This window comes from Lethenteron reissneri, chromosome 22 (genome assembly GCF_015708825.2).
Source record: "Lethenteron reissneri isolate LAM-NWPU_2019-01 chromosome 22, ASM1570882v1, whole genome shotgun sequence".
NCBI classification, from domain to species: Eukaryota; Metazoa; Chordata; class Hyperoartia; order Petromyzontiformes; family Petromyzontidae; genus Lethenteron; species Lethenteron reissneri.
The window spans coordinates 3,807,424-3,820,820 of NC_083800.1; the positions used below are offsets into that span (position 1 = coordinate 3,807,424).

A 13,397-nucleotide genomic window follows, 5' to 3' on the forward strand; every position below is an offset into this window, starting at 1 on the left:
GCACCGTAAAGAATGGATAAAAATGTACTTGAAGATGTAGTAAATTAACGAGTATTGTCGCGGTTTTTCGAGAGACCAAGCAACTCTCACTAACTGCCTCTCATTTGTTTTTTGTTGTTTTGTTTTCTTGTCCTTTGTTCCTTTTCGTTGTGTTTGGTTTTATTTCCCTTCTCATCTCCTTCCATGTAGATTGCCAGGTAAGGGGACGCTTCCCTTTAAATTAGGGATACAGTACTTTGCAAACACAAAAAAATACAATATGCTTGAGTCAAGATACAATTTTTAATCATTTGGTTACCCTTGCAAAGCGTAATATATGACACATTTTATAAGTGCCATTGATTAAACAGCATAGAATCTGTAAAATCAATCGAGTAAAACATTTATGAATAATAACATAATAATCCCCTTTCCTATTTCATGTTTCATCCGATTATTTTATGTGTCATTACCATAATGTCCTCCGGCACATACGAATCGTCTTTGGTGTCATTTAATGTATTAATGTTTAGGATGGAAAGGAAATGAAAATGCTCGTACAGTACTGTAATGCTACTGCTGCCAATCGAACCGGCCTGTCACTTTTGATGGCGGCGCTGTCAGATGTTGTGTGCCAGCATTGCCACATTGTGGGGCGTCTTGTGTTTTCTAAAAAAATATCCGCGCCGTGACCGTGTGCGGCAACGCTTCACAGGGCCCACGCCCCAGTGCCATTCATCCCATTAGCGCACTTTAATGGCTTGCGGGGTGTACGACGGTAAGGGCCGCGACAATCGGGCTGCGGCATTGCCTAGCAACACCTGGCTAACCCGAATAAATGTAACTGCCGGTGAGATCCAGAAGGTCAAAACTGATCCATTGTGTGCTTGCTTTAACAAATTTCGCCGGATTACATTGGTCTTGAAAGCCAAGAGGCCGATGGACTGAAACACATTTGTGTTTATTTGTAGCGACAGAGAACGGAGTTCTTGCTTCTATATGCTTTTACCCATAATGCATAGTGCGTTTCTGTACTAATAACGTGGTGCTCGGTTGAGATTCGCGTGATCAGAATGGGGAATTGTTGGTTAGGTCACTTAAAGGCTGCACTTGTTAGTGTCGGGGGTGCGGCGAGCGTTTCTGATGTTGTTTGTCTCGATCATTACTCTTTGCCAGGTGCCACCATCGACAATAGAGGAAACTATGACGGTTCGTGGTGACTTTATTTTAACTTATAACTTCTTTCTTTATCGACACGTTGTTGTATGTACGTTAAACTTCTTCCGCACCGTACGTAGCCAACCGTGTTAATCAGAGACGTGAAAATGTGTTAAAAATATAACCGTAGCCAGCTGCTGTGAATATGCGAACTGGACTTGCCACACTGCAGTACGCTCTTTTGCTGTTGCCCCCATAACGCCCGAGCGTAATCAGTGCCAATTACATTCGCGGTCACATCTTCATTCTATTATAGCGCTGTGGGAATGCCCTGTTTATATACGACCGCACTTCGAGAAAGCTGTTCGAAGTTAGTGTGGGAAAAATGATTTAGCGCGGGGCCGCAGTCGATTTACGCCACGACCGTCGCGCGCGCATCGCGTGTACGCTCGCGCACGTGAGTGTCGCGTGCGCGCGCGACACTCACGTGTGCGCACGGTGTGTGCGCGCGCGCACTCACGTATGCGCGCGTACACGCATACAAGTGTCATGTGCGAGCCGCCGCAAAGAGCCTTCCGCTTTGTGCCACAGCCTGCTGCGGGCGGTGGAACACGGGCGTCCCGAATGGAGAAAGGCGTGTCTATGCCAAACATTCTGGAGCCAAAGGTATTGCGAAAATTCATCGTCGTCATCATCATCGTCGGCATTGTCGGCCATGCATGTGTGGTTTTTTGGAGTTGGGCTGCCTGTTAAGCGTTTCTTCTCACCACGCACTGCTATCTTGTTGGTTCTTTCGGTAAAGTCACGTAGAAGGTAAATAATAAATAATAAAAATAAAACATAATTAAATAATTCTCACGACGTTTCGGCCACAACGCAAGCAGCCGTCCTCAGGTAAAGAGCAGGGCTGTCGGAAAGACAGCGTCAGATGCTTGCGTTGTGGCCGAAACGTCGTGAGAATTGTATTTTATTATGTTTTATTTTTATTATTTTATTATTTCCCTTCTACGTGACTTTACCAAAAGAACCAAGAAGATGAATCCCTGCAGTCACGAAAGCTTTAACACGCACTGCTATTTCAGACATTTCTTTTTCATTTTACCAGGTAAGGCACACTGCGCTATATGCAGCTCTTTTTCAGAAGCGACTCAGCCACAGATGATGGCTCAACGAAGTGGCTTATCAAGTGCAAATTGATCAACGCATATTTCTAAATGTGGAGGGAAAAACCGGAGGACCCAGAGGAAAAATCCACGCGACCATGGGGAGAACACGGAAACTCCAAATAAACAGACATCAGAGTCAGGATCGAACCCACGACCTGCATACCAGGCGAGGGGGCTGCCATATCACCACTGCGGGCATCTTTCGAAGTTAACTTCGATGACGCCCTCGGTAGTGCATGGTGAAGCTTTAGAGCAGAAATTCTCAACACGCTGCGAAACCTTACGTGTGTGCGATATTTCGATTTAAAGCTTTCGTGACTGCAGGGATTCATCATCTTGGTTCTTTCGGTAAAGTCACGTAGAAGGGAAATAATAAAATAATAAAAATAAAACATAATAAAATAATTCTCACGACGTTTCGGCCACAATGCAAGCAGCCATCCTCAGGTGAAGAACAAGTCTGTTGGAAAGACAGCGTCTTCACCTGAGGACGGCTGCTTGCGTTGTGGCCGAAATGTCGTGAGAATTATTTTATTATGTTTTATTTTTATTATTTCATTATTTCTCTTCTACGTGACTTTACCGAAAGAACCAAGATGATGTGTGCGATACGTTTAGCAATCATCGGGTGCGTTCAGCGTGCAACGAGCATGTACGCTTCAAATGAGGTACATTTTTTAGCTCGGCAAGACGTGTACCTCTCGTAGGTCGCAAGGAACGGAGCTTGAATAACCCTGGCAAAAGAGAAGGATAAGGAGACAGCTATTGGGAGAGCATGGGAGGGGGGAAATCCCATAACTCTGTCCCTGATTAGTTAAAATTGATGGCTTATGGGGCTCCCCTTCTTGGTTGTGTTAGCGTGGGCACCGTCTCTCTGCAGGGGATTTCGCTGTAAAAATTCCTCACATTGCCTCCGTGAGGCTATTACTGGCAGCAGTTTACTCGTGTCAGCAGGGAGTTTGAACATCACTTGGCCTGCTGAAATAAACCCATTTAAACTTCGTTATTCCTCGAAGAACAAATATGTTATCGAGTGAGACCCGCCTTTGTAACTGTGCGAGGTGGTTAAAGTATCACTCGTCAATTTAAGGTGTTTGTTGACAATGCTACAATATGACTGAATGGGTATTATGTGGTCACGAATACTTTTAATGTACAAGGCTTTAATAAAGAAAAAGGGTGTATTGAAGAAAGCAGTGCTACTAAGGATAATGCCAAATGTTAACGCACTCCATACTGCATATGTGCCCCAGTGGGCATCCACGCAAGGAAATGGAGCGATTAAAAATCAACTATTGTGCAGAGGGCTAAGTGGATTATTCCGTTGTGGGATTGTGAGAGATGACGATAGCTTGGGGGCGGGCGGGGGGGGGGGGAGGCCTTCATCCAGCAGTGGAATTTATCATGTCTGACAAAGGCGACGTACTTCATTCATCCACTACGCGCCACCTTTCAGCCTTATCCTAAGCAGTGGATAGAGCACGGTGCCTGGTATTTCCAAGCTGATTCCAGTGCACGCCCCCGCAGATATACCCGTACGAGATACTGATCGTTACGACTCGCGGACGAAGCAAACTACCGCGCGCCGTGGACAGGACCACTCTAGAGGTGAGTGGCGGCACACCACGTGTGACAAACCACGTGTGACACATCACGTGTAACACACCACGTGCGACACGCCACGTGTCACACGCCACGTGCGACACGCCACGTGCGACACGCCACGTGCGACACGCCACGTGCGACACGCCACGTGCGACACACGCCACGTGCGACACGCCACGTGCGACACGCCACGTGTCACACGCCACGTGCGACACGCCACGTGTCACACGCCACGTGCGACACGCCACGTGTCACACGCCACGTGCGACACGCCACGTGTCACACGCCACGTGCGACACCACGTGCGACACGCCACGTGTCGACACGCCACGTGCGACACGCCACGTGTCACACGCCACGTGCGACACGCCACGTGCGACACGCCACGTGCGACACGCCACGTGCGCACACGCCACGTGCGACACGCCACGTGCGACACACCACGTGCGACACGCCACGTGCGACACGCCACGTGCGCACACGCCACGTGCGACACACCACGTGCGACACGCCACGTGTCCACACGCCACGTGCGACACACCACGTGCGACACGCCAAGTGCGACACGCCACGTGCGACACGCCACGTGCGACAACCACGTGCGACACGCCACGTGCGACACGCCACGTGCGACACGCCACGTGCGACACACCACGTGCGACACACCACGTGCGACACGCCACGTGCGACACGCCACGTGCGACACACCACGTGCGACACGCCACGTGCGACACGCCACGTGCGACACACCACGTGCGACAGCCCGTGCACACGCCACGTGCGACACACCACGTGCGACACACCCACGTGCGACACAGCCACGTGCGACACGCCACGGCGACACGCCACGTGCGACACGCCACGTGCGACACACCACGTGTGACACACCACGTGCGACACGCCACGTGTCACACGCCACGTGCGACACGCCACGTGCGACACACCACGTGTGACACACCACGTGCGACACGCCACGTGTCACACGCCACGTGCGACACACCACGTGCGACACGCCACGTGCGACACGCCACGCGCGACACACCACGTGCGACACGCCACGTGTCACACGCCACGTGCGACACGCCACGTGCGACACACCACGTGTGACACACCACGTGCGACACGCCACGTGTCACACGCCACGTGCGACACGCCACGTGCGACACACCACGTGTGACACACCACGTGCGACACGCCACGTGTCACACGCCACGTGCGACACGCCACGTGCGACACGCCACGTGCGACACACCACGTGCGACACGCCACGTGTCACACGCCACGTGCGACACGCCACGTGCGACACACCACGTGTGACACACCACGTGCGACACGCCACGTGTCACACGCCACGTGCGACACGCCACGTGCGACACACCACGTGCGACACACCACGTGCGACACGCCACGTGTCACACGCCACGTGCGACACGCCACGTGCGACACGCCACGTGCGACACGCCACGCGCGGGTGAATTTATTTTGTCATTCAATCGATGTTCAGTTGTACCATTCTTTACTGTCCCTGCTCAGTTTGCTCGCATAGAGAATGTATGGCCTTTACACCATTGGAACCTCTTTTGCCAGTAAAAATATGATAATTGTTTTTTTACCCTTCTATCTGGCAATGGTGTAAATGCTTACCCCGAGCTCTCATACTCTGATGGTGCATTGTCTTTGAGTTGTGCACCTTTTGGCGTCATCTGGTCCAACACCATGTGAGACGAGGCTCTATGGAAAGCTGTCTCGGGTGTGGACCAATCAACTTCAAGGACAGTGCACATTATCAGAGCTGTGACGGTCCCACCTGATGACGGAGACTTGTGTTGCCTCCGAAACGTCGGGATTTATTATTTTACATTATTAATTTAATGAACTTTTAATTTTATTTTTTACCTACGTGACTTTACCGAAAAAACCTAAGAGTATGAATCCTTGCAGTCACGAAAGCTTCAAATGCTTTTTAAATAACCGTGGTCCCCCCCCCCCGCCCCCCCCCCCCATGTCGTCGCAGCGCCACTTGTCTCCAGAAGAATTCTACCGGCTGTTTGGGATGAGCATACAAGAGTTTGATCGCCTGCCCCTGTGGAAGAAGAACGAGATGAAGAGGAGGCTTAGGCTCTTTTGAATTTTGCGAAAACAATCCGGCTCGAAATGAGATGCATGGAGGAAATCCACTTTAAGAGAGAAAGAGGGGCAACCACACACGTATTTGATGGACTGTACAAAATTTAGCAAATTGTACAGTGGATTCTCATCAAGGTGTATAATAATGATACTTAAGATCATTTTAAATGGCTACATTGTTTCGTACCCTTGGAGTTCATTTGTATGTGTTAACTTTTAACATTTGTACATGTAACACTGGGTTGATGTCACACTTATTTTTTTCCTCTTTCCTCCTTAATGGAAAATCAGCTTGGATGCCTTTGCTTTATATATAAAAAAAAACCTGTAGCTATATAAAATATATTTGAATTACTAACGGAAGAATCCGTTCATTCGGACTTCCTATGAGCATAGTGTCATTTTGAAGAAAATTAAATGAGTTACGCATGTACACTTCCAAATTAATTTACTTAGTCATACTTTTTTTTGCCAGTATACATTTTATTGTGGAGAAATTCATATTGCTCCATTTGTTAGAGAGCTTCTACATTTCTTCCGAGGGCTGGTTAGGCTCTGGTATTAGACGGCACATTATCTTGCCAACAGCACGCACTAATGGGCAGTGAAAGCCCGAGTGAAGGCTGCAGGCAATGGGACCGAGAGGATCCAATTCACGGCTCGACGTTTTGTCTTTACGTTTGCAATTCTGCGCGAAGCTGTGGCCGATTATGCCAAATCGGCTCAAAAAGCAATGCTGTCCTCGTGAATGTGAAGATGGAGTCGTCGGGACTCGCAGGCGGATGGAGAAAATGGGAAAGTCAGTGGTGAAGTTTCGAATGCCCTGCACTAAATAATATGTCAACATGTGGCCAAATAAGAATGGAAGGATTCATTCTTCCATGCACTATTGTTTTCAAATTGACTGTCAATGCGAAAACAACATCAAGCGCATAAACCTTAATCACCCTCCAGCCACACACCTCCGAGCACGGGGAACATTTGCGGTCAGGAGCAGGGTCATTGTGTCTTAGAAATGTGACTGGACAGAGGCGGGAATGCCATCGCACGGGCGAATTCTACCGGTCTCCAAAACGATGTCCTCGCGATCACGTGCCGAGCTGCGTTTATCCGCGCCGCCTCTTTGTGGCCGACTTTGGATCCAGACCAAATTGCGGGGCTGACGTGGATTGCGGCCCCGTGTCACCGGCGCTGCCTTGGCGGTCGATCTGATGAGGAGTGGGACGTCTCGACGTTTGTGGCAGTGTTCGTGGGGAAACACGCGACGCGGCATCATCCGCCACGCGACGCGGCTCAACGTTGAACCACCCGAATGGCAGAGGTCGCAAACGGGTTTTGATTGCTTACCCGTACCCGTACCCGGTCGCACCAGGGTCGCAAACGGGTACCCGTACCCGGCCGTACCCGTACCCTACCCGTACCCGGCCGGGTACGGGTAGGGTACGGGTATCGGGTACCTGATTGCGACCTCTGGGATGAAGCCATGTTGTAGGCGCGGGTGGGTTGATTCTAGGAACTTGAATTGTGAGAAGAGACAAGACGTTGGGAAATGAGTGACAAACAGTTACTCACCAGTGACTCACGGCCTACCCGTACCCGGCCGCACCAGGGTCGCAAATGGGTACCCGTACCCGGCCGGGTATCGGGTATGGGTATCGGGTACCCGGTTGCGACCTCTGCTGAACGGCCGAGTCGGAATCCGACAACGGCCGAGTTCCCTTCCCCGCTCTCGCCGGCAGTCGGTGCTACCGTCAGTGTTGCGAGACGAGTGAGAAAGTGAGAATAAGTGTGTGGGGGGGGGGGGGGGGTGAGCGTGTCATCGGCACGAGGTCACGACCAGTGCCCAACTGTGAGGTGGACCAATGGCTCGAGCTAATGTGGCCAATGAAGTAAAAAGTTGCCGGCGTCTCTTCGCAGCTTTAAAAGGGGGGCGGTAATGGGGCATACATTACGTAGATGCGTGGCGTTGAGACGTAACCTTGCGAAAGAGAGGTGCGACGTTTTAGGTAGGACGTAGATATAACGGGTGTGTCTTCGCTTCTTTTGGAGGTGCGTAAAACTCACATTAAAGTGGCATCCGTGTGTAATAATTTAACAGATGAATTACTGAAAATGTTTGTGTTGGTTTTTGGTTTTGTTTTCCATAAACAAAGCACTTAAAACACATTTCCTGCACTGGGAAACATTTATTAATCCGGATGCTAAGGACACGAGGACTTGTTTTTCGTATATGTACTATTGAAATATTTAAATATTGCTGGTGATATAGTACACCATATTTATTATAGATAACACTAGTCCGTGTACATACATATGGTAGAAAAAGCTAGGTATGAGCACATACAATGCTTCGTACTACACAGCACCTACTCCCAGTCGAGGAACGCATTAACTTACGCGATCGTCACCGTTTTTATTGAGTAATTTATTTACGTGTGTGCGTAAGTCCCAGTATATATACACAGACACACATTCTTACATATCGGCCAGCTTAAAATATAACGGGATCAAAATCATCTCGACACTAGGCGTACATGCTAAACTGTGCATATACATATTTAAACAAAATACACGTTGACATCGGTGGAAAACGTCAATTTTTGTTTTAGCTTGGTCCATGATTGCCTTGAAGGGCAGTTCAGTGTGACAAGGCACATGTCGGGCAGATTATGGCACAAACCACAGTAGACCAGTCCGAAAGCAGAGCAACTCTGAGTCATTGCAATAACGCTCGTGCAGATTTTGACAAAGCCAGAAAGCAACCGGTTTGTGAAATTTCCGACAACAATGCAATGGAGAAGGAGATTTGCTGACTGTGTGTAACAGAAATAGGATGAGTGCCTGCTCACTGAGCCAGTGGACCATTTATTAAGGCGATTTTTACTTAAGTTCTATGCGTACTGTATGCGAGCTCTGTGCTACGTGTGAGCTTTACTCTGATGCGTTGTCTGTTTGATTCCAAAGCCTTTTAAAATAAGATCAGCACTGCCAGCGCTCCAGATAAGGTCGTGGATCTCCCGAGTAATTTCCCCTTTAATTTTGACCGATGAAGAAGTACAATCTTGAATGCTCACTTATGGGGTTACGTGTGAAGTAGAACCTTGTATACTCACTGTAATGTTTATTGTTTTACTCTTGTACTTAAATTTGGTCTTACGATAACAGCCCACAATACGGAGGAAGAAATAAAACCTCGGTTGTTTTTTTTTTACTCCAAAATAAATGAAAACCGCGTAAGTGCAATTTAAAGCTTTCGTGACTGCAGGGATTCATCTTCTTGGTTCTTTCGGTAAAGTCACGTAGAGTAGAAATAATAAAATAATAAAAATAAAATTAAAACATAATAAAATAATGTTATTTTTATTCTTTTATTATTTCCACTCTACGTGACTTTACCAAAAGAACCAAGAAGATGCGTAAGTGCAGTTTATCCCGGGTAAGTTTTCGAACGTCTCTTCAAGGGACCCAAGGATCACGTGACCACTCCTCCACGCTGTTTCTGTCACGCGAGTTCAAAATGCGTGGCAACGTTTGCGATGCATATGCATACTATTGTTATAATGGATACTTCATTTATATTTTTTTCCGTAAATAATGCACGGTATGCATCTTATCTGGAGCACTGCACGCTCTCACTATGCTGTCGTCAGACAAGCACAAAGACGAGTGTTTATCTTGCTGTTTAAGGCCTTTAAATACTTTATTGAGAAGTTTGCAGCACGTGTAACAAAAAAAACCCCGTTGAATTATACCCGAGTGTGTTGAATTTACTTTGGAAATTGCAAACGTTTGTTACATATACATATTTGGGGTTGAACTCTATAATATTTCACAAGTTATGTAGATTTACACTTTTAATGACATTTCTTTTTGTAATTGCGATTATAATGCTGTTTGACAAGGCCAGCTTGAAACAGGCTACGCATACACACTTGGCGAATACATATTGACATTATAGTAGCTTCGTTGCAAAGTCCATATGGACTTTTTTCAAATGTGCAGTTTCAATACGAATTTTCAATTGCATCTTAATGTTGAGGAACGGATACATACAATACTGCCGAGTTCCTATAGTACACAACCTTACAGTTTATTTTGGATGAAAGTGCAAACGCAGATTTCTGATGCCAAGTATAAAGTGGTTAAGTATGAATCGGATTGAATTAAGTTGAACTCGATTGATGTGTACACTATACGGTGTGGCGTTTCAGTCCTCCATGCCTGCGGGATCTGATTTAGTTCTGGACTACCTTATGGGGAAGTCAACAGTGGGTGTCCTTGGGTGGGACCTAGTCCTGAACGAGAAATGTGAAATTTCCACCTCTGGTTAAGTGAGGGCTGTGAACGGGAAGATTGGTTCCCACCCCACACTCAATCTGTCAAGAAACCACTTAATCACGTTCTGTATATCATGATCTGGGCTTTTGATAAATTTCAATGCAAAAATGCATTTCCGATGTATGCCAGTGGAAAATCTAACAACGGGAAAAATATAAGCCACACTGGGCATTTCCCTTTTTTTAAAAATGTTTCGCAATGCCTGCCGTAGCATGATGGTTACATTAAATACAGGTGGAAATAAACTGTTACCCGAGTGGAATTGTCATGGAAATTTTACATTAACCAACGCTTCAGCCTAAATGAAGCATTTTCCATTTGATGAGTACGGTTATCAATTAGTTTGGAGATGGCGTATGCATAATGACGATCCTTTTCTCCACTGCAAATGATCTTTGATGTCTCTGTTTATCAACCGTAGCATCTCGATTGCAGCGCTGGCTGTCAGAGCATGATTACATGAATAATGACGAAGCCAAGGTGGTTTACACTAAAGCTGTTCGTAAACCCAGACAAACTAGGATAATGATGCTGTCTTACGTTCAGATGTTTAGAAGTGGATTACATTATATTTTAGCTCCGCTGTACATGCTAGCATGAATTGTTCGTATTGTATATTCTAAAAGAAATACATTTAAAATTGTTGGGTTTTCCGTTTCGTTTGCCAGACTTCTATGCGTACGGTAACTGTATTTTCAAACGTATCTAAAGTGACTGAACAATGAGTTGATTTGTCTCAAACTCTGTAATTTCACTGTTTGTTTTGCAACGGCTTGGATCTGCGAAAATAATAAAAGGAAAGTTAGCATTATGCACCGATGCTACGTGGGTGTTCATGTATTCATAGTTGTGCAAGTGTGTCACTGCGGGTAACATACGCGAATTAAAACATGCTTCTTTGGGTCACAACGGGATGTCGCTTTTCATTATTAACGTTTATTTTATATTTCCTGCCAAGACACGGATCAGAGATACGCGATGCAGATTGATCAAGAAAACGGAGCAAACGCGACAACGCGTGCATAGAAGCGCATGAAGTGGTGGCCGCTTGGAATGACAAATGAGGCTCGGAGACATGGGTAACATCATACCGACAAAATTTCGATTTAATGCTTTCGTGACTGCAAGGATTCATCTTTTGGTTCTTTCGATAAAGTCACGTAGAAGGGAAGTAATACAATAATAAAAATAAAATTGTTTTATTATGTTTTATTTTTATTATTTTATTACTTCCCTTCTACGTGACTTTACCGAAAGAACCAAGAAGATCATACCGACTGCTGCGAAGAAATATTAAGTGGACGTGAAGATGCGATGGCTGGTGGACGAGACTAGTAACGGAATGGCAGCCAGAGAGGGGGGACTAGCGCAAAAGGATGACCACTGCCGAGACAGAGCAATGAAACCAGCTCGTGTGCCGTGTGGATCGGTGTTCTTAACTCGTTTTCAGAGCGGGGTTTAGTGGGGGGGGGGGGCACTTTCGCCGATAAGAAATCAGTTCGAGGAGCCGCCACACATTTGAAACCATTGGGGTTTGACAGCACGATGACGATGATGTTGATGGGAGGTGTTTTCATAATTTTGTGTCTTGTCGGGGGCCGCACTGAAGACCACCAGGGCCGCCAGTGGCGCACGGGCCTTGCAATGAAGACCTCTGTCATGGATTGTTGTTTCGCAAGACCGCGAGGTATTGCAGGCCACTTGGTGTCATGTCGGCGTCGTGGTTGACGTCGCTGTCAGCTGTCCGTTGTACTGATTCAAGTTTGAATTTGTCCTGTCATGTCACGGTTCGAGTGACAGCAGTTTCCGCGCAGACCACACTTTCTGTCTATGAAAAATAAGAAAAGGTTGTTTGAATGTTCACAAGCACTGTGTGTGGTTCATGCAGACTTGATTCCTTGCATAAAGGTTTCTATTTGGTGTTTGAACATCTTAACGCAACTGTTGTATTGTCAGAAAGGGTAAACACATTTTCTTGGTTCTTTCGGTAAAGTCACGTAGAAGGGAAATTATAAAAGAATAAAAATAAAACATAATATAATAAAATTCTCACGACGTTTCGGCCACAACGCAAGCAGCCGTCCTCTGGTGAAGAACAGGGCTGTCGGAAAGACAGCGTCGAAACGTCGTGAGAATTTTATTTAATTAAGTTTTTATTTTTATTATTTTATTATTTCCCTTCTACGTGACTTTACCGAAAAATCCAAGTAGATGATTTCCTGCAGTCACGAAAGCTTTAAATCGAAAGGTAAACACATTCTTATTTTTCATATATTTTGATTCTGGCAAAAAAGGTCCCAATGACACGTTTTCTCTGTGTGTGTGTGGTGTGGTTTGAGTTACTGAACCGGTGGCTGTCACGTGGCCACTCGTCGTTTGGCTCTGTGTCTGTCACGGCTTGAGTTTTCCGGTAACCGGCTGAAGAAGAGGCGTTTACGACCGATGCCTAGTAGGTGCTATGATCATGGATACAAAAAACACGTGGGTATGGATCGGAGAGAGACAGATAGAGAAGATGAAACGAAAGTTGTAAAATTCTCAATAAAAAAGCGAGGAGAGGTGACCGCTCGGAATTATACTGCGAGACAGGGGACGCATGGATTGGACAACTTCTATACTTAATTTGGAGCTTTCGTGACTGCAGGAATTACTCTTTGGTTCGTTCGGTAAAGTCACGTATAAAGAGAAAATAAAAAAATAAATACTAGCATACGACGTTTCGATTGCAACACAAGCAATCATCATCAGGTATAAATGAAATAGAAACACAAATCTAGTATACTTAGAAATGTAATGTAATACAACAGAGAGTCGGATAACATAACAGTCAACGCCCTACCTGGTTGATTACGTTCTTCCTGAGAATGCTAAATTTGAAAGAGAGATAAAACACAGAACCAGAGACATATAGACAGACATATAAGTAGAGACAGATATCACAGAGATACATAGAGAGAGAGAGATACGTACATCGGCACACAGAGAAACCACGTCTCTGTGTCGAGGCCTTAAATAGAGAGAGAG

General features: G+C 46.4%; 1 protein-coding gene across 12 annotated transcripts in view; it reads left to right on the forward strand.

Annotated features, from left to right (window-relative positions):
- Positions 1–11,186, forward strand: part of LOC133345533 (actin-binding LIM protein 1-like) — a 120,684-nt gene extending 109,498 nt beyond the window's left edge. For 9 of the 12 annotated variants that reach the window (XM_061556371.1, XM_061556373.1, XM_061556377.1 and 6 more), the window contains 4 exons: positions 1,156–1,188; positions 1,729–1,803; positions 3,831–3,911; positions 5,923–11,186. In XM_061556371.1, the coding sequence (XP_061412355.1) occupies positions 1,156–1,188; positions 1,729–1,803; positions 3,831–3,911; positions 5,923–5,981 (248 nt within the window). In that variant the 3' untranslated portion in view covers positions 5,982–11,186. Of the gene's footprint in view, positions 1–189; positions 198–1,155; positions 1,189–1,728; positions 1,804–3,830; positions 3,912–5,922 lie in introns of all 12 variants that reach the window. The other 3 variants (XM_061556374.1, XM_061556378.1, XM_061556383.1) reach the window with 2 other exon arrangements.
- Positions 11,187–13,397: the final 2,211 nt, after the last annotated feature.